Here is a 25,420-nt window from a genome sequence, read left to right on the forward strand (position 1 = left end):
TGGCTGCAGTCTTCATATTCAGGCTGGGATCATTCATTGTAGATATTGTCCAAGATAAGCCTGCTGTGTGCTCTCTTGTGAGAACTAGAAGTCCATGGGCAACTGGTCTCCCTCTGCCCCTTCCCCCCTTTTATTTTTGTGAAACGCTTAATCCTCTTCCCCTCCCCCTCCAATCCAGACCATCCACTCTAACGGATCCCCCTTTCTACGTTATTCTCCGTGCACATCATTTTTTTCTGTCACTGGGGGCCCACTTTCCCCGCCCACTCCCCTAATTTTAGCTTGAAACTAGAATAGCGGAGCCAAGAAATAGTTAATCCAGGGCTGCTTTTATGATTGGCCGCTGTACACAGCGCTTGAGCCACCTTGAATGAGAGACAGGGGTAACTAGGCAACTTCAGCGGCGGTAAAATAATTTTAAAAAGAAGATAAAAAAGAGGATATGTCCACGAAACACTGAAATAGTAAAATTGTCGAAAAATGAGAGGCGACCCAATGTGATTTTATGGCGTGCGTGTCCGGCAAATGGAATTAACGAATGGATTTTTTCTCTCTCTAAGAAGCGAAAACAAATCGCGCAAACGAACCGGAACCTGATTTGGATTAAAACGGTTAAACTGGAAATTTCAGCATAGCTGTCATATGAAAGGGTAAGTGTCAGATCTGTAGTAAACATATTCTATATTTTAGGCTATTTTACAATCAAGTTGGGGTTAGGCTATGTTATGTGATGATAAAGAGCTCACCTACACGTTTTTTTGCCTTGATTTCTGATGAGAATTGTTGTTAGAACTGTCTATTTAGGTGACCGAATGACAACATTTCGATTTCAGAGATGAAGCTTTATCATTATGTAGCCTAGGCTATTTCTCTGAATTGAATGTTGTATTGCTGTAGCCTACATACCGGATCCTCTGTAACCAGTCGCAGTTGGCCGGAATAAAATGCGCACAGCCACATTTCCATAATTTTCATTTGAAAGTTGTCTGACTCATATTCTGATGCAGTATGACAGGGGATCATTTTAAGAATAGACTTTAATTTCCGGGGAACCACACACACCAGCTCCGTCCAAGGTCCCCTGTTGGAATGACAAGCCCCCTTCATGCAGATTCAGCTCTCCAAACGCCTCAACGGGAGCATTTTCAATTTGAGTGGATATTTGTATATAGGAAATTGAAATGAAAATACATTTGACAGTAGACTTGTGTTGAACTTATTGATAGATAGGTTACCCTTGATGCAGTTCAAGCTATGGTACTCGAACAGTATGCTCACCAACTATAACGGTCTGTGAATGCATCCGTTTGAATCGGGATGCAGCGTGCGGTACCTGTGGATGGAACCGAAGCGCTCAGTGACGCCGGGCGGTGTGAGATATCTAAATCTCTGCGGGAAATCATAGAATATCCTTGAGGTCTAGGCCTACTAATCATGGTTCATTGTTGTGAAAAATGTTGGTGTTTGGAGGAGCTTTCATGCGCGCTTGGGGGTTGTCTCTGTTGCTTCACCGCGTCAAATCACCCCTTAATTGATGGTCGTGTCTTCTCCTAGAGAGGGAGGTGTAGGTGGGCTGTGTGGAGTTTTATAGGTTAGTGTGTGGAGTCGAGATGTTCTATTTGGATTCTGTTAAAATATAATTAACCAGAAATTCCTCATGCTTTAGACCTTTTATTGATGGCCTATAGTTACCAATATCCTATTTATATGCAATGGACGAGACATTGAAAAGAACCAGACTCAACCAGACATTTTCTTGAGGAAAAAATAACAACCAACCAACCCACCCATCCATCCTTTTGGCTGGCACTGGACAGTGAATGGGCAGTGAGCTCAGTGTAATTGTTCATTGGACTATCATTAATCAGTTCCTACATGGATGAGACCGTAGAAGATTGAACCATATGTACAGTATGGTGGTCAGTGGTGTCTGCATCAACAGGTTATTTGAAGGAGTAGCTCAACCAACCTTTCAACCAGCGATGACCTCGAAGACAAGTGATAGGAATAAGGCATTACTTGAGTGGCTGGCTGGTATCAGACTGCTCCAGATAGCAGTCGCACAGACTGAATTAGATTCTAACAGCTAATGATGTGAACACCAGAGTGATTGATTGGTTTAGAGGCCTGAGGCCCTGTTTGTGGTGTGGCTCCACTGTTTATCCACAAAGATCAGTGTCAATGATGTAGCACTGCAGGGGGCAGAGTGGCAGGGTTCAGGGGTGTCTTCCTCTATAATCTGCCAAACTCACTAAATGACTTTAAAAAAGTCCTGCCACCCATCAGAGCTGAAGCAGTGTGTCAACACACACACGTGCACCCACGCGTGCGCACACACACACACACGTTATGTTATTCTGTCCTCGAGGTGGCCTAAAATGTATTTCCATTCCAAATCTTATTTTCCCTAACCCCTAACCCTCACCCATAACCCGAACCTTAACCCTCACCCTAACCTTAACCCGTAACCCAAACCCTAAACCTAAACATAACTCCTAACCCTAAACCTAACCCCTTAGTTCAAAATAGGTTTTGCCGTCATGGGTACGAGGTAGAATTTTCCTTGTTTTACTATCCTTGTGGGAACATTTGGGGATTTTTGGTTCCCGCAAGGATAGAAGAACCCACCCCCCCACACCCCACACACACATTTTCTGTTGTATTCAGTTTAATGCAGCAGTCCCATAACAGTTCCTTGCAATCCTCTGGTGGGTTGTGAGGCTTAGATGGTACGGCACAAAAACATTGAAGAGTATTAAGTTCTGCAGCAAGCAGCTCTTTGTTGCTCGCCCTGTGGAATGTAGACTCCTGACAGCCAGGCAGCAGAACCAGGGAGGGAGTATAGGAGCTATGCTAACGGATTAACACTGTAATGCCTTTTCCCCAATCTGAAACTAGTGTAAAAAGAAAAAGGGTGAAATAGGATGTTCTCTTTTTACATTTCATGTTGTTTCCCTGAAATCTGATGATAGAAGAATGAACAACATAGCCTACCTATCCTGTTGGTTGTTGTTCCGTGAAGCACGCTCCCAATGCTTGCTTGTTTTTGTTACTCTTCTCCACTTTTCCAAAGTGATGTGATTCTTCTTTTGTCCTACTGAAAGCTTTCTTAAATCTGATGTTTTCTCTTCTGTATTATTACTGCAGTAGCATTACCTCAAATTGAACTCCCACAGGACTCCTCCCGTAAGGCCCTGAGGTGCTGCATCTTCAAGAGCAGTGGAAACATAGACACGAACATGTAGGGCTGTATAGAAGAACATTGTCGCTGCAGCGGCCTAAATCTTTTATAAGAATTTAATTCACTGAGCTAGCTCAAATAAGAATGAACTTTCATTGTGCTCGTATCCCTCTCCCGACCTTGCTTGTCACCATGAAAGAAGATGTTAGCCAAGTGGACAGGTGCAGGTTAGGGGTGAAATGGAGGCGGACATTTTAGATTAGGTACAATGCAGTATTTTGTTCAGATTAAGTGAATTGTGGGAGTTTGTTTCAGGAAGGTGTTTGGTTGACGTTATGTCATCATGACAGGTGCTTCCGTCCTCAAATAAAAGTTTGATGGGAATCACTGGACAGAAGAAATAACATAGTGACATACTAGGACATATTCCAAATCGTGTGGTAAATGAAAACATCTTGAGATTTCTATCTGGATTAGGCTAATTTGAGTATAGCTTTTTTTAAATGATCCAAATCAAAGTATCCTACACTTTCTATGACGAGAGTTTGAATGATGACGGCAGCTGATCCCAAATCTGACGACTGTGTCTGAAACAAATGGTGTAGAAAAGTCACAATCATCATTATTTTATTGTGCAGACAGAATAATAGTTGTCATCACAATATCCTGGTGACTGATTTGACCTGAAACATCTGATGAAGAGTGAGTGAGAGAGTGGAGTTTGTCAGTGGGTGTGTGAACCACAGAGTCAGACTACAGCATCTGGCCTGGACACTGAGCCAGAACAGCCTTCTCAGCCATCACTCTTTCTGGCCACTCCGCCTCCAAGTGCATCACTGACACCCAACATCACTGGGGAGATGTAGCATGTCAAACCAATGAATCATTAAGACTCAATTGTCTGGGAGGTGTGAGGCAGCCTGCCATATGCCTCCAGGTTCCAATGCAATCTGTACCAGAGTTTCTACTGTACCATACACTTTGCTATAGTTTTTGTAGTATCACTGTATGACTGTGATATAGCCTACTTATGTGACTTTAAGTCTGATATAAACCATAATCAAGCTCACAGGTGTGTTTTGGTGTTTTCCAATCGATCGTCTGGATGGGTATATTTTTGGTGGGTTTTTCAATACAAAGCCGCCCAGTCTTTGTACTGATATGAGCCGCCCGCCAAGTCTCAGTACTACTAAAATGAGTTGCCCAGCCCAGTCTCTATTGAAATGAGTCACTGTGACCTTCAGCTCAACTCATGTAGGGCCAGTTGGCACCATATGAAATAACCATCCATCTATTGAAGTATGAGGCTGCGGAGCTGTAGATAAATCTAAAGAGGGCGAGAGAAGGAGTGAGGGAGTGAGAGAGAGAGAGAGAGTGAGGGGGAGTGAGGCAGTGAGAGAGAGAGAGGGAGGGGGGGAGAGAGAGAGAGAGAGAGAGAGAGAGAGAGAGAGAGAGAGAGAGAGAGAGAGAGAGAGAGAGAGAGAGAGAGAGAGAGAGAGAGAGAGAGAGAGAGAGAGAGAGAGAGAAAGAAAGAAAGAAAGAAAGAAAGAAAGAAAGAAAGAAAGAAAGAAAGAAAGAAAGAAAGAAAGAAAGAAATGGAAGAGAGAGGCCTCTTGTCTGTATCCGCTTCAATATTGACTTCACTCCTCACTGCCAAGGAGAGGCAGCATGTGATCGCAGAGATTTATCCATCCTCAAATCTAGTTTGCCTCATCACTGCCAAGGTAACAGACTCACTCACCTCATCACTGCCAAGGTAACAGACTCACTCACCTCCTCACTGCCAAGGTAACAGACTCACTCACCTCCTCACTGCCAAGGTAACAGACTCACTCACCTCATCACTGCCAAGGTAACAGACTCACTCACCTCATCACTGCCAAGGTAACAGACTCACTCACCTCCTCACTGCCAAGGTAACAGACTCACTCACCTCATCACTACCAAGGTAACAGACTCACTCACCTTATCACTACCAAGGTAACAGACTCACTCACCTCATCACTGCCAAGGTAACAGACTCACTCACCTCATCACTGCCAAGGTAACAGACTCACTCACCTACTCACTGCCAAGGTAACAGACTCACTCACCTCATCACTGCCAAGGTAACAGACTCACTCACCTCATCACTGCCAAGGTAACAGACTCACTCACCTCATCACTGCCAAGGTAACAGACTCACTCACCTCCTCACTGCCAAGGTAACAGATTCACTCACCTCATCACTGCCAAGGTAACAGACTCACTCACCTCCTCACTGCCAAGGTAACAGACTCACTCACCTCATCACTACCAAGGTAACAGACTCACTCACCTTATCACTACCAAGGTAACAGACTCACTCACCTCATCACTGCCAAGGTAACAGACTCACTCACCTCATCACTGCCAAGGTAACAGACTCACTCACCTACTCACTGCCAAGGTAACAGACTCACTCACCTCATCACTGCCAAGGTAACAGACTCACTCACCTCATCACTGCCAAGGTAACAGACTCACTCACCTCATCACTGCCAAGGTAACAGACTCACTCACCTCATCACTGCCAAGGTAACAGACTCACTCACCTACTCACTGCCAAGGTAACAGACTCACTCACCTCATCACTGCCAAGGTAACAGACTCACTCACCTCATCACTGCCAATGTAACAGACTCACTCACCTCATCACTGCCAAGGTAACAGACTCACTCACCTCATCACTGCCAAGGTAACAGACTCACTCACCTTATCACTGCCAAGGTAACAGACTCACTCACCTTATCACTGCCAAGGTAACAGACTCACTGACCAAGACAAATGGAAGGAGACTGGGGTAGAGAAGAGCCCTTCAAGCACATATTCAATTGTGTGCTATATACATCAAGCAATAATAATACAACACAGTTCATGTGTTGCATTAGGGATATATGTCTCTCGCTCTGTGCGTGTGCGTGTGTGTGTGTGTGTGTGTGTGTGTTTGTGTGTGTGTGTGTGTGTGTGTGTGTGTGTGTGTGTGTGTGTGTGTGTGTGTGTGTGTGTGTGTGTGTGTGTGTGTGTGTGTGTGTGTGTGTGTGTGTGTGTGTGTGTGTGTGTGTGTGGGTGCGGGTGCGTGTGTGTGTGTGTGCATATGTGTGTGTACTGTATGTGTGCATGTGTGTGTGTCCGTGCATATGTGTGTGTTTATAATGTGCGTGTGTGAGTGTGTAAAAGTAGGTGAAACCCATTTACGTGGCTGTAGGTTTAGGTGATGGGGGATTTCATCGTCAGAGTAGTTCTGCCCCAATTCGTCTATTCCAACACGTGCTGATCCAACTGCAACTCCTCAAGCGTTTTCACCGCATTACCCAGAAACCCCACGTTCGTGTGACCCAATTTATCGAACACTCCTCCCCATTCATCTGCTCTCACAGATGCACTAGAGTTAGAGGACTAGAGGAGGCTCCGTCAGTGTCAGAGCATTCATCACCTTTGAGTAGTAAGGTCTCTACAGTTTCATCCCTTCACCACTTGATACTAACCTACCTCAGACTAGAGTAGTACTCCATGTGTGGTTGATGGGGTGAGACATGTTTCAGGAGTACTAGCTAAATGAAGTGGTGTGTCTGTATGTTTTCTGTTTTCAGCAGGAATTTTAATTTACATTTTTTATTTACAGACAGCCAGGGGCACACTCCAAAACTCAGACATCATTTAAAAACACAGTATTTGTGTTATTGAGGCTGCCAGATCAGAGGCAGTAGGGATGACAACATGTTATATTAATATGTGTGTGAATTGGACCATATTGCTGTCCTGCCTGAGCATTCTAAATGTAACTGTAACGGCTCTCTTTTGTAGAAGGAAGAGTGGACCAAGGCGCAGCGTGGTAGGCGTACATCGTCTTTTTATTGATGACACCAAAACAAAATAACAAAGACAAAAAACGAAAGCGAACAGTTCTGTCAGGCACAGACACTAAACAGAAAACAAGATCCCACAAAACCCAAAAGGAAAATGACAACTTATATATGATCCCCAATCAAAGACAACGATAGACAGCTGCCTCTGATTGGGAACCACACTCGGCCAAAAACAAAGAAATAGAAAACATAGACTTTCCCACCCGAGTCACACCCTGACCTAACCAAACATAGAGACTAATAAGGATCTCTAAGGTCAGGGCGTGACAGTAACAAGTACTTTTGGGTGTCAGGGAAAATGCATGGAGTAAAAAGTACATCTTATCTTTAGGAATGTAGTGAAGTAAATGGAAAAGTTGTCAAAAATATAAATAATAAAGTACAGATACCCAACAAACTACTTAGGTAGTACTTCAAAGTATTTTTACTTAGTTACTTTACACCACTGGAGTCAAATATAGGCTATCAAATATAATGTGATGTGGATTGGAAAAAATCTGAAAATGACATATTGACTCAGTGCTGTGTTGTAACTAAAGCTTACAGTTTTCTCCAATCGCTTTGGTGCACTTTTCACAACTCTTAGTACAAAACTCAAAACAGATCATCAAAAAGGTGTTTGTTTTAAAACTCTACGCACATTTTTTGTTGATTAAGTACTACACACAAAATCACACAATCACTTTTTCACCAAACTTAATCAGTGTTTCATCTAGAAATATGTTTCAAGTTGCAATACATGTTCATATAAAGTTATTGGCATTATGCTCACATTAATTTTGATATGATTCTCTTCTCATTTGTTAAATACATAATACATTATTACTTACTTAATCTGACTGCTCTTAATTGACAAGCACTTAACCATTTGGTAAACCTATATATTTTATAGTAGTTTGTCTACTACAGATTTTGAGAACAACATATTGAAAATGTATGTTTGCAAAGTAGAAACTTATAAAGTATAATATACTGTGTAATGTACAATGATGACTATTATGATTTTACTTCACAGTAAGTATGAAGAAATCAGATTTTGACAAGATCAGATCATGTACTGTATGTCATGCATTAAGACTCAATTGACTAAACATTCATCCAAAATTAAGTTGCTGTTTTTTTGTTGTTGACAGGGTCACACACTAATTTACTAAAATGTCATTGGCCAATACAGTACTGTAATACCATAATATATGCCATTTACATAGCAGATGTTTTTATGCTAAGTGACAACAGTTAGTCCACACATTTGCGTATCTGACACCAGTGGGAATCGAACCCACAACTCTGGTGTTGCTAGTGCCATGCTCTTACTAACTGAGTGATGCAAGACCACTACAATATATAATAAGTACAATACAATACTGTAAAATACAATCCATGAATACAATACAGGTGGAAGATGTATGATTGCCATCCCCATGAGAGTACCACCGTCCTTCAGGTCATGGATGAGGCATACAACGTCTTCAATCCAGACCTATATCAGGCTTGGATTTGCCATATCAAAAGGTTTTTCCCCAGGGGCATGAACAATGAAGACATTTACTGTGATTTTGATGAGAACCTGTGGCCAAATGCTCAAGACAGGCTTGATGCAAACTAGTCCCTGCTTAACCTAATGTTTCTAATAATATAATACCTGCCACGTTACAAGTGTTACCAGTTTTGTACAAAGTTTTGAAAATTCACCACATAGTGGGAATAGCCTTCAGAAAGTATTCAGACCCTTTAACTTTTTCCACATTTTGTTACGTTACAGCCTTATTCTAAAATGTATTAAATAGTTCCCCCCCATCAATCTACACACAATACCCCAGGTTTTTAGAAATATTTTAGAAATGTTTGATTTTTTTTTTTTTTTTTTTTTACGGAAATATCACATTTACATAAGTATTCAGACCCTTTACTCAGTACTTTGTTGAAGCATCTTTGGCAGCGATTACACCCTCGAGTCTTCTTGGGTATGACGTTACAAGCTTGGCACACCTGTATTTGGGGAGTTTCTCCCTTTCTTCTCTGCAGATCCTCTCAAGCTCTGTCAGGTTGGATGAGGAGCGTTGCTGCACAGCTATTTTCAGGTCTCAACAGAGTTGTTCGATTGGGTTCAAGTCCGGGCTCTGGCTGGGCCACTCAAGGACATTCAGAGACTTTTCTCGAAGCCAATCCTGCATTGTCTTGGCTGTGTGCTTAGGGTCATTGTCCTGTTGGAAGGTGAACCTTTGCCCTAGTCTGAGGTCCCGAGCGCTCTGGAGCAGGTTTTCATCAAAGATCTCTCTGTACTTTGCTCCATTCATCTTTGCCTCGATCCTGACTAGTATCCCAGTCCCTGCTGCTGAAAAACACCCCCACAGCATGATGCTGCCACCACCATGCTTCACCATAGGGATGGTGCCAGGTTTCTTCCAGACGTGACACTTGGCATTCAAGCCAAAGAGTTCCATTTTGGTTTCATCAGACCAGAGAATCTTGTTTCTCATGGTCTGAGGGTCTTTAGGTGCCTTTTGACAAACTCCAAGTGGGCTGTCATGTGCCTTTTACTGAGGAGTGGCTTCCGTTTGGCCACTACCATAAAGGCCTGATTGGTGGAGTTCTGCAGAGATGGTTGTCCTTGTGGAAGAGCTCTGTCAGAGTGACAATCAGGTTCTTGCTCACCTCCCTGACCAAGGTCTTTCTCCCCTGATTGCTCAGTTTGGCCGGGCGGACAGATCTAGGAAGGGTTGGTGTTTGCTCTGACATGCACTGTCAACTGTGGTTATCTTATATAGACAGCTGTGTGCCTTTCCAAATCATGTCCAATCAATTGAATTTACCACAAGTGGACTCTAATCAAGTTGTAGAAACATCTCAGGGATGATCAATGGAAACAGGATGCACCTGAGCTCATTTTCGAGTCTCATAGCAAAGGGTCTGAATACTTATGTAAATAAGGTATTTCTGTTTTTTTATTCTAAAAACCTGTTTTCACTTTGTCATTATGGGGTATTGTGATGTCATTATGGGGTATTGTGATGTCATTATGGGGTATTGTGTGTAGATTGCTGAGGATTTTTATTTATTTAATCCATTTTAGAATAAGGCTGTAACTTAACAAAATTTGGAAAAAGTCAAGTGGTCTGAATACTTGCTGAAGGCACTGTACTTGTGAAAATAGCACCAAAGCGATTTAAAAAAAAAACTGTAATGAAATGCCTTGTTTACACAACTCTGCTTTCTCTGTGCGTGGGTTTAATTCAGCCAGATTTCATTGTTGTGTGGCGTTATCTGTGGAGCAGAACCAGTTTTCCATACAGCTGCTGAGGTCAGATCCAGAGGGATAGGACCTACTCTCTCCTATATGATTCTAATGTGTGTGTGTGTGTGTGTGTGTGTGTGTGTGTGTGTGTGTGTGTGTGTGTGTGTGTGTGTGTGTGTGTGTGTGTGTGTGTGTGTGTGTGTGTGTGTGTGTGTGTGTGTGTGTGTGTGTGTGTGTGTGTGTACAGTCTGTGTGTGTACAGTCTGTGTGTGTACAGTCTGTGTGTGTACAGTGTGTGTGTGTACAGTGTGTACAGTGTGTATGTGTGTGTGTCGGTGTGCCTATTAGGCCTGTGTGTGTGCGTGTATGCGTGTGTATGGTAGAGATGTCCTCTGTAGGAGAGGTTTAACACCATGCAAAGAGAACCATCCTACCCTGGCTAGCTATATAATATTGTCAGAAGGAGCACAATAGCACAGTGTTGCATCGTCAGTCACATCATGCATCTGACATGATGTCATTGTTCTGCCCCACTTTGTCTGATTCCAGTTCTTCTGCATTACTTAAACTCTCCTCTACAGAAGTCGTTGTCATGATGTTACTTTAGACAATCATATTTTAAAGCAGGGTTTTCGCTACTGGTCTTGTTTTGCAGACTTTTGTTTACCCACCGCTAAGACAATATGAATAGGTTCATTCCAAAACTCTATATATACATTTTCAGAAATGTTGGTAATTTAGCTTTTATTGTTTAAAGAAATCATGAAAGAGATTGGTGTGTTTTTTCACTTTCTGATGCTGGCATGGGTTGTTTAAAATCTATCACTTGATGGTTTCATTTCAGAGAGACAAATAATCATGTTTGTTGCAAACGCTATATATCCACCTCACTCTCGGAGAAGTATGTAGTACTGCTAGGCTTTACACAGTCAAATGGGACAAATAACTACATTTCTTATAAAAAAACGGTACAAATGATACATTTGTGACATCAATATTTTACAAATTCTATACAGTAATATTTTAAATTTGAGTCATTTAGCAGATGCTCTTATCCAGAGCGACTTACAGTCAGTGCATTCATCTTAAGACAACCACATATCACGGTAGCGGCAGGTAGCCTAGTGGTTAGAGCGTTGGACTTATAACATCGAATCCCCGACCTGACAAGGTAAAAATCTGTCGTTCTGCCCCTGAACAAGGCAGTGTTCCCAGGCCGTCATTGAAAATAAGATTTTGTTCTTAACTGACTTGCCTAGTTAAATAAAGGTAAAATAAAAATCACAGTCAAATATACAGGATACAAACATTCCATTCCACCTAAACAATGGATATATAACATTTAGCATCGAATCCCCGACCTGACAAGGTAAAAATCTGTCGTTCTGCCCCTGAACAAGGCAGTGTTCCCAGGCCGTCATTGAAAATAAGATTTTGTTCTTAACTGACTTGCCTAGTTAAATAAAGGTAAAATAAAAATCACAGTCAAATATACAGGATACAAACATTCCATTCCACCTAAACAATGGATATATAACATTTAGCATCGAATCCCCGACCTGACAAGGTAAAAATCTGTCGTTCTGCCCCTGAACAAGGCAGTTAACCCACTGTTCCCAGGCCGTCATTGAAAATAAGATTTTGTTCTTAACTGACTTGCCTAGTTAAATAAAGGTAAAATAAAAATCACAGTCAAATATACAGGATACAAACATTCCATTCCACCTAAACAATGGATATATAACATTTAGCAAAAAAACACATATCTAAAATCTATTAATAAAAAATCTGAGAACAGTAATATTTTACACACACATGAAGGTACCCATAAGCAATCATTTCTAATTAAAAAGAATTGTGGATATAGTGTTTTGGAAATAAAATCCTCATATTCTAAATATTCAGGAGTGCTGCTCTATGATCCTTCCTGTCCATATAGTCCATATAAATGTATTCATTATTATCTAAAAGACTACACTGATCCTAGATCAGGACTGTTACCCTGAGGCCCGTAAATACACAGCCAAGTCTCGAGAATTGGAGACCCTTGTTCTGAAGACTTAAAAGATTTTACTGTACCATGAGCATCCCATATCTGGTCGTAGATCATTTGTCATATATTACTAAAGGGGCTAGCCAACCAAGCAATATGTGGGTTCATGACCTTGGCGGTTGCCATTGTCGCGACGGCAAGAATATTTCACTTATCATTAGCAGCATGATTAACTGCCAATGGGCTGTGGTGTGGTTATATCCCTAGCTAATCTCTTGAGTGTGATAACATATGAGATGACAACAGTTTCACACCCAGTTTCACACCTCCCTCCCAGCCTCCCGCCGTGGCGGCTCCATTCGTTGTGGTGCGGCGTGGTGCTTCGCGGCCTAATCACTCATGTGAGATTAATGAGCAACATTGAGGAGACGTTGAGGTGTGTTGGGAGCTCAACTAATTACTATAGCTGACAGACTGCACTGCAATAAGAGGGATAAGCGAAGATGAAGGAGAGAGTCTGTGTGTGTCTGTGTGTGTGTGGCGCGTGCGTGAAGGAGACCGTCATCACCACCACCACATCAATATCTGGTATGTAGTTAGTGAACGTGGTTAAGAAATACCAGCCTGCCCTCTGATGCAATGAGATCAGGTACTGTAAATGTCCAACCTTGATTGATATTTGATTGAGTTGTCTGTGAGCGTGAAATCAATTTGAAGCCAACCAAATCTTCAAATTATTTTTAATTGAAACCTGAGTTAATTTAAGGCAAGAACAATGTTTTGTTTCTTGACTGCATGATTGTCTGTGTTTACTGGAACTGCTCTCTTAGAAAAGAGGTCTTTCGCCTCATCATTGGGACTTCCGGGTTTAAGTCTTAACGGCACACGTGTCAAACTCATTCCACAGAGGGCCGAGTGTCTGCGGTTTTCGCTCCTCCCTTGTACTTGATTGATGAATTAAGGTCACTAATTAGTAAGGAACTCCCCTCACATGGTTGTCTAGAGCTTAATTGAAAGTAAAAACCAAAAACCTGCAGACACCCGGCCCTTCGTGGAATGAGTTTGACATCCCTGCTTAACGGTGTATGTTGATGGCTTTTGGCTAATTCAATCAAAAAGCCAGGTTGATGCAACGTGATTACGTTGATAATGAGGCATGGTGAAATAACATTGACACAATGTTTGACTCAACCAATGTTTCCCTGGTGGCTATGTAAAGCATGTTCCAAATTATGACCTTTCAGATGACCTTGCAGATGACCTTTCAGTTAGTCAACAGAGTAGACTCCCTGGCAATGCCAATGGTTTTTCCCAGTCACTTTGTGCATCAAGATTGTTAGTTATTTTTCGTCTCACAGAAGCGGTTTGTTAAGGTGTTTGACCTTCAATCCACATGACTACAATACTCTACAATCAAGATGTTTTTGTATTCAAATGTATTAAAACCATAATAAACAACGCTGTCATGACAAAATATTGTGGTCACAGTTGAGTTGACATAGTGTTGGCTCAGCTCACACATGTTTTATTGTATCAATGACCCTTTTGCAATTATGGGAGACATCTCTCAGCTGTTTATTTACTGTGGTTCAAAGTTAAACACAGAGATGGAAAAATAACCTTTAAAAGTTTCATTAATTACTAGCTGCATGAAATAATGACCACACTGAGCTACTCTGTCTAGTTTTGTAATGTTCAAAGGAAACTTGCCTCAACTCTCTGTTCATAACTAGGGGAGAGAGAGAGAGAGAGAGAGGATGATTTCGATGGAGAAAGGCTGGTACAAAAATACAGAGAAAACGAGAAAGAGAGAGAAAGGGAGAGACAGAGAGAAAGACAGAGAGAGAGAGAGAGGAAAAGGGACTCAGAGCCAGAGAGATGTGTTGTCTTGGTTGAATACGAGGTGGTTGAGTGTTCCTCCAGGCCTCCTCTCCTGGAGCCGGCCCAGTTCTCGCCCACTGAATGTGCTAAATAGGCTGTTTGAACACACTGTTTAGACACTGAGACATAGCACAATAACAGAGCAAATCAACAGTGAATTAAAGACTCCTCAGGGAAGCCATAGAGAGACATCGAAGGGGGTTGGAGCTTCCTACTGCCCAATTACTCATCCCAGGCTACCTTGGTCCAGCCTCTCCTCACGCAGACTAACGCACAGCAGCATGCACGCTGCCTGTATTTCTAGACATTAGGAGTCACGTTAGGAGACCAGACCTATAGAATGAGACATTTTACAATTTACTCATTTAGCAGACACTCTTAACCATAATTGTTTGTGTAAGTCGCTGTGGATAAGTGCCTTGCTCAAGGGTACAACAACAGATTTTTCACCTAGTCAGCTGGGGATTCCAACCAGTGACCTTTCGGTTACTGTCCCAACGCTCTAAAACCGACAAGCTGAGACTTGACATGAAGAACGATAGAAGACTTATAGAGCATATAATGTAGATGTACATGAATAAGGGGGAATTGTATTTTCTTTTGATCTCTGTAATTGGCTTGGTTTATTACTGTCGCCAAAGCAAGGTAATTGCTACACTCATTCCTAAGCATAAATATGACTTTGATGATACAATGGCATAGCATCAATCTCAGCAATATACAGCTATTGAATATAGTTCAAAGAAACCTTAGTAAGACTCACATCTTCTATGATTTGTGTGTGGATGCTGTATGTTTTCTTATTTATGTCACATCCCAGACTTGAAGTTCCCTCTTCTCCCTATTAAATGCGGCCCTTTGTGCTGGAAGCTGAGCTGGTAAACTGGCTAATGTAGGAGCGTTTTAGAGGGCAGACCCTCTCTAACCCTGTGCCCACCCATGCCTGGCCCTGTTGAAGCTGTGGCTAAGTGAGTGCACTGCTCCAAGGTTTATTTTGACATAAATCCACGTGGCAAAGAAGCAACTGTGCTGGCAAATACTAATTTAGTTTACCAGCTGTATCCAGTGAACCTGAAGTGATCAGAAGGCAAATTAATATACTGCTGCAACGCATCACATGAACAGAAGAGAACAGTATGTTTCTTTCTCTTTCTCCCTCATTCCTCTTTCTCTTCTCCCTCACTTCTCCCTCATTCCTCTTTCTCTTCTCCCTCACTTCTCCCTCATTCCTCTTTCTCTTCTCCCTCACTTCTCCCTCATTCCTCTTTCTCTTCTCCCTCACTTCTCCCTCATTCCTCTTTCTCTTCTCCCTCACTTCTCCCTCATTCCTCTTTCTCTTCTCCCTCACTCCTCTTTCTCTTCTCCCTCACTTCTCCCTCATTCCTCTTTCTCTTCTCCCTCACTTCTCCCTCATTCCTCTTTCTCTTCTCCCTCACTTCTCCCTCATTCCTCTTTCTCTTCTCCCCACACTTTGACCGTTGTGTCTTTTCAGTGGCTAGGCCCAGAGCTCTTCCATCATGTCAGGAATGAGGTTAACTAATGGGGCATGAAGGGGCAGCCTGATATCACATGCCATCAGTCCTCTCGGAAGGCCAGACAGATGGTTCAATCAGAAATCTATCTTTTTTTGACTGTCTTTTGCTCTATCCAGCACTATGAAAATGACTGTCTCTCTAATCAGTTTCACTGTTAACACCTGGGTTTAAATAGTAATTGTTTTCCTTACATTAGGCAGTGGGGTGCGTCTGATTATCGGTATAATGTTTTTGGAACTATTCCATTGGTTTTATAATGCCAGGCAAGCCAACTGCAGCACACCTAGTATTTGAGAGAAAACAGAAGTAATAATTACATTTATGGGCCCATAATGATCTAGTATATAGTTGGAAACTACCTGGTAACAAAGTACATCATTATAAGCAAATTGTATTACCAATGTAATTCAATAATAATTTAAAGTAGGTCTAATTAGGCTACCAGAAAATACCAAATACCATTTCCACCAAGACCTTGCACTGTAAAACCTTTTTGTTAGGGCTCACAGATGTAATAACACAGTTAATTGGTAGCCTGGAAACAGTGATACATTGAAGTGTAACCTCAAAGACCGCTGTGTGGCTCATATAGAGCGGTTAACCAATTATAAGTAGCTAATTAGCTATCAACCAGCAGCAAATGATGTCTTATCTCAATAATGGAGGGCTATCAGGCACTTGATAGGGCACTAGAGACTATCATTCATTGTGAGAGCTTGATAACAATGGATGAATCCATAGAGGTAACGCCTCCTGAAATGTGTCAAGCCCAAAGAAGAAACCTTGTAAAAACACTCATATTTTAGAACATATTAGGCCTTGAAGTACTGTAGAGAGTACATGGTCGCTTTTGGCTGGGACCAACCTAGGTGACACGAGGTAAAACAGCAGGGTAAGTCTCACAGGCGCCGGGCTGGCGCTGCAGCTAGCTCAGGCAGGTTGTGACACTCCTGTCCCCATCCATAAGCTGGGGGGCGTTTTGTAACAAAGATGACCGGTGCTAGGTGCCAAAGCCAGTCTGTCAAACAAACGGACCCACCACCCCCAGGCCACGCCAGCCTTGGCAACACAGTAACCCACACAGATGATCTTGGGGCAGGCCGGGCCTGCTAGTCGACAGACGTCACACACACAGGCTGGAGTGTGATGTCTGCCGCGGCTGGTTCTAGAGGTGTAATAGGTCGTAGCTGGTGATGGATGACCGTTCAACCTCTGTTACCCATCTGTCAGATAGCTAGGGACTAATCGTACCATCCGAGCCTGATATTACACTGAGATTGTGTTTTAACTGATGCCTCAATTAACAAATACAGATAAACTGGAAATAGAATGACATGATGTTGGCTTGTATTCACACCTATCATTAGTTCTGTTTATGACTAGTGATGCTGGTTAACATTACTGACGTACAGTACACATAACGGAAGCTTTAATGCCATGATGGAGATTGAATTTAATATTTAATATTAAAAGTATTTATTTATAAAGCAGTTTTTTGATGGGATTTGAGTTTTTCCTTTGGTGAAATTCAGGACATCAATTGTGTTTGACATGTCTCAGTATCAGGGGATACAGGCAGTCACAGATAAACATGTCTCAGTATCAGGGGATACAGGCAGTCACAGATAAACATGTCTCAGTATCAGGGGATACAGGCAGTCACAGATAAACATCAAAATGTAAAGATCTGAAGTGGAACCTAACTTGTCGTTTGATTACTATGTATGTCCAGGGAGCTGGTTAAAGATCATTTAATATGTCACCATGTTGGCAACATCTAAAAATGGAATCAAAAGAATGTTAAATCAGTTCCAATGTTAATGGAAAAATTAACTAATATTATAATACTGTATGTGTCGTATTGAATGTTTCGGGGATAATCGTTTTCTTGTCTTTGCAATAACATACTCTGAGCACATCACATCGTACTCCATTTATGCCGCATGACAAGTTATATATACCTGATACCCAAGGGCTCTGGCTTTGCCATGCGAAGGTGTGTGACTGACTCCCTCCACAAAAATCAATGGCTTACTCAGTGATTGATGTTCTCAGTGATAAGAGGAGAGAGTTGTCATATTTCATCAGGCTTCCTTCCTCACAGGGCAAGAGGCTGTATTTGTTAGCTAATCTCGTTACGACGGCAGCACCAGATTTTTTTGACTGGAGAAGGGGAGGGGGTTAGTGGGGGCAGACTACCCCCTGAGAATGATTTCATTTCTGAAAATATGTTTTACTTAAATTAGGCCCCTGAAATATCTCTCTCTCTCTCTCTCCTCCTAAACTAAGTAAAGACACGAGTATGCAGGTGTAGAATAAACGGAAGTGAAATTGACTTACTTCAAAAAGGAAATGTTCGCTCAATCCCTCACACTAGAAACATGAAAATATAAATGAGCTGAATGAATAAATAAAGTCTCCAGGCTTTGACAGACTGATTCTTAACAGCTCAGAATGAGAGGAGAAGCTGTGATGAACACACACACCAACGCATGACACTCCATCACTCATTAACTCTGACCCAAATCATTAGAGACACTGGAAGCTGTTAAAACACAGAGCAGATTGTGTGTGTTTTTGAAAGAGTGTTTGTGTGTGTGTGCGTACGTGTGCGTTTGTGTGTTCGTTCGTGCGTGCGTGCGTGAATGTGTGCATAAATGTGTGTGACCTACATACCACTGGTTTAGAAAAGCTGTCATACATCACATTAAATCACTCTTCCATCATCTAACTAATACAATGAGGCATATCACAATGAAAATTACATTATGATAAGGTTCTTTGTGACGTGTAGGGAAAATGCCTTCCCTTGTCTTCTCTGACACTTGGAGGGTTTTGTCTGAGAAGTACAGTTGAAGTGGGAAGTTTACAGACACTTAGGTTGGAGTCATTTAAAACTCATTTTTCAACCACTCCACAAATGTCTTGTTAACAAACTATAGTTTTGGCAAGTCGGTTAGGACATCTACTTTGTGCATGACACAAGTAATTTTTCCAACAATTGTTTACAGACAGATTATTTCACTGTATCACAATTCCAGTGGGTCAGAATTTTACATACACTAAGTTGACTGTTCCTTTAAACAGCTTGGGAAATTCAAAAAATTATGTCATGGCTTTAGAAGCTTCTGATAGGCTAATTGACATCATTTGAGTCAATTGGAGGTGTACCTGTGGATGTATTTCAAGGCCTACCTTCAAACACAGTGCCTTTTTGCTTGACATCATGGGAAAATCAAAAGAAATCAGCCAAGACCTCAGAAAAAGAATTGTAGACCTCCACAGGTCTGGTTCATCCTTGGGAGCAATTTCCAAATGCCTGAAGGTACCACGTTCATCTGTACCAACAATAGTACGCAAGTATAAACACCATGGGACCACACAGCCGTCATACCGCTCAGGAAGGAGACGCGTTCTGTCTCCTAGAGATGAACGTACTTTGGTGCGAAAAGTGCAAATCAATCCCAGAACAACAGCAAAGGACCTTGTGAAGATGCTGGAGGAAACAGGTACAAAAGTGTCACAAAGACCTGACCTCAATCCTATAGAAAACTTGTGGGCAGAACTGAAAAAGCATGTGTGAGCAAGGAGGCCTACAAACCTGACTCAGTTACACCAGATCTGTCAGGAGGAATGGGCCAAAATTCACCCAACTTATTGTGGGAAGCTTGTGGAAGGCTACCTGAAACGTTGGACCCAAGTTAAACAATTTAAAGGCAATGCTACCAAATACTAATTGAGTGTATGTAAATGTCTGACCCACTGGGAATGTGATGAAAGAAATAAAAGCTGAAATAAATCATTCTCTCTACTATTATTCTGACATTTCACATTCTTAAAATAAAGTGGTGATCCTAACTGACCTAAGACAGGGAATTTTTACTAGGATTAAATGTCAGGAATTGTGAAACTGAGTATAAATGTATTTGGCTAAGGTGTATGTAAACTTCCGACTTCAACTGTACATTACATTATCTGCCTCATAAGCGCACTTGAATCATTCCCCTGGTGAAATGCTCGCAGAACGACAGTGAAACGCTCGCGGGCTGACAATGAAACGCTCGCGGGCCGACAGTGAAACGCTCACGGTGCGACAGTGAAATGCTCACAGACTAACATTGGAATGTTCGCAGGCCGACAGTGAAATGCTCGCAGGGCGACAGTGAAATGCTCGCGGGGTGACAGTGAAATGCTCGCAGGCCGACAGTGAAATGCTCGCGGGGTGACAGTGAAATGCTCGCAGGCCGACAGTGAAATGTTCGCAGGCCGACAGTGAAATGCTCGCAGGGCGACAGTGAAATGCTCGCAGGGCGACAGTGAAAGGAAAATGCTCGCAGGGCGGCAGTGAAACGCTCGCAGGGCGGCAGTGAAACGCTCGCAGGGCGGCAGTGAAACGCTCGCTGGGCGACAGTGAAACGCTCGCAGGGCGACAGTGAAATGCTCACAGGGCGACAGTGAAATGCTCACAAGCCGACAGTGAAATGCTCGCAGGGCGACAGTGAAATGCTCCCAGGGTGACAGTGAAATGCTCGCAGGGCGACAGTGAAATGCTCCCAGGGCGACAGTGAAATGCTCGCAGGCCGACAGTGAAATGCTCGCAGGGCGACAGTGAAATGCTCGCAGGGCGACAGTGAAATGCTCGCAGGGCGACAGTGAAATGCTCGCAGGGCGACAGTGAAATGCTCCCAGGGCGACAGTGAAATGCTCGCAGGCCGACAGTGAAATGCTCGCAGGGCGACAGTGAAATGCTCGCAGGGCGACAGTGAAATGCTCCTAAGGCGACAGTGAAATGCTTGCAGGGCGACAGTGAAATGCTCGCAGGCCAACTAGTTCTCACAGTTTCACATCAGAATTACAAGTGTTTAAGTGTTTAAAGTTAAGTTTAGGCATTAACTCATAATTTTTAAGGTTAGGGTTAAGTTTAGGCATTAACTCTGAAATCTTAACTTTAGGAATGAACTCTGAATGGTTACGCTAACGGTTATGGTTAGGGATAGGCTTAAAACTAAAATCTCAAAAACAACTTTAGAACTGAATCCTACTTGAAGGTAACAGCGCTCACTGTTTCCCCTTTCACGTCCTCTCCCGACGTACTCAGGCATGGATGGACATTGAATGCTGACTTGTATCACTTGTGCACTGGCTGCGCAGGCAGCGCGACCCACAGGGCCAGACATTTACATACTCACACGCAGAGAAACAGTAATGACTAGGCGGGTTGCAGTAACCTGTTGTTTTGGTAAATGTAATGTAATGTCTTTTGTGTCTGGGCTCTGAGTAATAGCAGGGCTGAAGACTCACCTGCAGCGACGGAAGAGAGGAGAGGAGCTATTGCTCTGGACTCGTTAGGAGATTTCTCTATGTCTCGGTTCATCTCTCTCTCTTGCATGCTCTCTCTCTCTCGCACGCGCACACACACACACTCGCTCTCTCTCTCGCACGCACCCACGTACAGTACAGTACAATGTCACACAATGTCACAGTAGACGCATGTGCACAATGCCATGTAAGCTACTGAGCAGAGCTGCTCTTTTTGAGGACAGACACAGGGGAGTAGAGGTTTATTCTGTCAACAATGAACCATCACCATGCCAACCACATTGTTGTTCTCGGTGCCAGCCTTGGCCTTGGCTCTGCCCACATGTTAGCAGAAGATGATTCAAGGACATTAAGCGCGCTGGTGGTTCCAATTCAAAGTGCGTGTGTGTTTGTGAGGTTGTGTGTGTGTGTGTGTTTGCGTGTGTGTGTGCGCACTTGTGTGTGTTTGTGTGTGTTCCAATTCAACGCTCCCATGCCAACATTCTCTCTCTCCACAGTTCTCCTCTAGAAAGTCTGCTTCCTGTTCTTTCTTCTGTAATAGAGAGCAAATTACAGGAAACACTGATCATGTATGGGGTGTATAATTATAATTATAATGTATGGGGTGTATTGTTGTTTGCTTACAGCTATCTGGGATTAGTTATTTTTTCCGGAAAACACCAGCCTGCCACTTGTTTTGGTAAATATCAAAAGTTCAAATGACCATGAAACAGATTCCCAGATCCCAGATTGTACCCTTTAAACAGAGAAATAACCTTGGTGATCTAGATGGAAACAAACATGTGACAGCGAGACGAGATAATGACTACACAGTTGAGTGATGAATTAATATCTGTCGTTCTCATGCTTTAATTAATGGAATAAGAACTAATGCTGGAATGTGTTTGTCATGTTAATTACCAGTGGCTAATTTCTCACACACACACACACACACACACACACACACACACACACACACACACACACACACACACACACACACACACACACACACACACACACACACACACACACACACACACACACACACACACACACACACACACACACACACACACACACAGAGAGACAGACACAGACACGCACACAGACACGCACACACTGTCATTAGCTAAGGCTAAATGTCTTCCCTGTCTCTTCCAGTGCTAATGGAGGGAGGGACAGAGGTGTACAACAGAAGGACAGTCTCTGAAGTTTCCTACCAAAGAGGAATACCAGTACTCAACCTGGACTAAAGAATAATACAGTACTACAACAACAACCCATGTGTTCTCTTTGGAAGGAGGAATTCACCAATCACTAAGTGGGATCTGCACTAAAGAGCAATAGAGGGACCATGTAATACTTGACCTTATTTGAGGAACATCTAGCCACCATGTTAGAACTAGTCTGAAGCATTCAGAAGGACCGCTACAACATCTACCCGTCATCAGCTCTACCAGGATGGGTCCAAATTGAAGGAGATCTGAACCCCTGGATCTCTTTACCAAAGAGGAATAACACCAGGCTTCTCACCATGGACGTGGAGGAAAACTCTGTCCTAGACCTGAAGTAGAGGGAGTAGTGGCTCTGTCCTAGACCTGGAGTAGAGGGAGTAGTAGCTCTGTCCTAGACCTGGAGTAGAGGGAGTAGTGGCTCTGTCCTAGACCTGGAGTAGAGGGAGTAGTAGCTCTGTCCTAGACCTGGAGTAGAGGGAGTAGCAGCTCTGTCCTAGACCTGGAGTAGAGGGAGTAGTGGCTCTGTCCTAGACCTGGAGTAGAGGGAGTAGTAGCTCTGTCCTAGACCTGGAGTAGAGGGAGTAGTGGTTCTGTCCTAGACCTGGAGTAGAGGGAGTAGTAGCTCTGTCCTAGACCTGGAGTAGAGGGAGTAGTGGCTCTGTCCTAGACCTGGAGTAGAGGGAGTAGTGGTTCTGTCCTAGACCTGGAGTAGAGGGAGTAGTGGCTCTGTCCTAGACAAGGAGTAGAGGGAGTAGTGGCTCTGTCCTAGACCTGGAGTAGAGGGAGTAGTGGCTCTGTCCTAGACCTGGAGTAGAGGGAGTAGTGGTTCTGTCCTAGACCTGGAGTAGAGGGAGTAGTAGCTCTGTCCTAGACCTGGAGTAGAGGGAGTAGTGGTTCTGTCCTAGACCTGGAGTAGAGGGAGTAGTAGCTCTGTCCTAGACCTGGAGTAGAGGGAGTAGTGGCTCTGTCCTAGACCTGGAGTAGAGGGAGTAGTGGTTCTGTCCTAGACCTGGAGTAGAGGGAGTAGTAGCTCTGTCCTAGACCTGGAGTAGAGGGAGTAGTGGTTCTGTCCTAGACCTGGAGTAGAGGGAGTAGTGGCTCTGTCCTAGACCTGGAGTAGAGGGAGTAGTGGCTCTGTCCTAGACCTGGAGTAGAGGGAGTAGTAGCTCTGTCCTAGACCTGGAGTAGAGGGAGTAGTGGTTCTGTCCTAGACCTGGAGTAGAGGTTCTGTCCTAGACCTGGAGTAGAGGTTCTGTCCTAGACCTGGAGTAGAGGGAGTAGTGGCTCTGTCCTAGACCTGGAGTAGAGGGAGTAGTGGCTCTGTCCTAGACCTGGAGTAGAGGGAGTAGTAGCTCTGTCCTAGACTTGGAGTAGAGGGAGTAGTAGCTCTGTTCTAGACTTGGAGTAGGGGACAGGGGGTAGGGGACAGTCGGGTTGTGGGCAGTCCAAAGGAGGTAGGGTGTGTGTGATAACCATCCTAGAGTAGGGGATAGGGAACTAGTCCACCGGAGGCAGCACAGGAGTGATAACCCCATGGTGGATCTGCTGTGAGGAGGACTGAGGACAGGAAGGACCCAGGAGGATGTCATCAGCCGGAGGAGAGTCAGCCAGCTCGGAGCTCCAAGCAGATGTCAAAACCAGCACTCTGAGACGGGAGTCCAGGAGGACTAAAGGTAATAAATCTCGATGCAAACACATTAAATACATGGATGTAATGTATGCTATGCACCCCCCCACCCCACCCCACCCCCCACACACACACACACGCAGTGGCTCACACATGCCATTGGTTTTGCATGAATACACCCACATGCATACGCGTACACACATATGCACACACACATACAATATTCTATTGCATTCTAACCCACCCACACACCAGATGGGAAGGTATGGTAAAAACTGTACATACATGTTACAGCAACCCACACAAAGCACACAGACGAAATGTACACTGTATTAATAGTGAGTCATTGTAGACGTGGATAAATGTCATTCCTCCAATCAGAGAAACCTTCAGTCAGCCTTCAGTCACAGAGAGGAAGAGAGAGGGACAGAGACAGAGGGAGAGAGATTAACAGAGAAACAGAGAGATGCATAGATGACGGGAGAGAGACAGAGAGACAGAGACAGAGAGAGAGACAGAGACAGAGACAGAGACAGAGAGAGAGAGAGAGAGAGAGAGAGAGAGAGAGAGAGAGAGAGAGAGAGAGAGAGAGAGAGAGAGAGAGAGAGAGAGAGAGAGAGAGAGAGAGAGAGAGAGAGAGAGAGAGAGAGAGAGAGAGAGAGAGAGAGAGAGAGAGAGAGAGAGAGACTCCAGAGCTGGTCTGCTCCACCCAGAGACTCATCCAGATGCAGCAGCAGATCTAGAGCAGCTATTGGCTGTAGCCAGGGGGGTGGTAGTGTCGTGATTTAGGTGTCATGGACAGGGAACTCACACCCTGTCGCTTTGATGAACACCATAAGTGATGTAATAGGCCAAGGCAGCCTCGGAATGATCGCAGTGAGATTGAAATGGGATTGAATTGGCTGAGAGGGAATAAAGAGAGAGTTGAGAGAGAGGGAGAGAAGTAGAGACAGGAAGAAAAATGTATTATGCTTGCTTCTCTCTCACTCGCTCCTTGTCCTGCTCTCCTTTCATCCCTCCTCACTCCATCCCTCCCTCTTGCCATCTCTGCGTCCATGAATAAAGCCACTCCAGTGGTACAGTAAATATGCCTTCGCCTAGAACAGAAGCAGCAGCAGCAGGTCCTCTGGGGCCGTTTTACTGGATCTGTCCGTCGGATCACACCAGATAAATGGTCGGGCTGGTGGAGAGCCTATTGATTTGAGTTAAGTGAAGGAGGGAAGAGAGAGGCAGGCTTATTACACACATGGCCATGCGATGCGACGCGATGGGCCACTGGTGGAGAGAGAATGGACAGGCTATCAGAACATGTTATCAGGGCAGGCTTTAGCATGTTAATCAGATGTGCTGCTGCTTGCAGGCTGTTGAAGCAATCACTGGAGATGACCTTTAGATTCATAGTAATGGTAATGGAGTTAGCATGGAGATTGATGCACACTGTCATACAGCCCTGGGCTCAGAGAGGTGACTGACTGGGCTGGGTGAAGGACCCTCTCAAGGTGTATTGGCAGGATGGATGGTTGTATGGATGGATGGATGGATGGT

The 25,420-nt window shown here is 43.7% G+C and overlaps 1 protein-coding gene across 3 annotated transcripts in view; it reads left to right on the forward strand.

Annotated features, from left to right (window-relative positions):
* Positions 1-298: 298 nt before the first annotated feature.
* The window catches only part of LOC139550527 (disabled homolog 1-like), a 67,556-nt gene continuing 42,434 nt past the window's right edge, over positions 299-25,420 (forward strand). For 2 of the 3 annotated variants that reach the window (XM_071361468.1, XM_071361470.1), the window contains exons 1-2: positions 300-650; positions 22,175-23,921. In XM_071361468.1, coding sequence (XP_071217569.1) covers positions 23,831-23,921 — 91 coding nt within the window. In that variant the 5' untranslated portion in view covers positions 300-650; positions 22,175-23,830. Of the gene's footprint in view, positions 651-22,174; positions 23,922-25,420 lie in introns of all 3 variants that reach the window. The other variant, XM_071361469.1, reaches the window with a different exon arrangement.

This window comes from Salvelinus alpinus, chromosome 23, assembly GCF_045679555.1.
Source record: "Salvelinus alpinus chromosome 23, SLU_Salpinus.1, whole genome shotgun sequence".
Classification (NCBI taxonomy): Eukaryota; Metazoa; Chordata; class Actinopteri; order Salmoniformes; family Salmonidae; genus Salvelinus; species Salvelinus alpinus.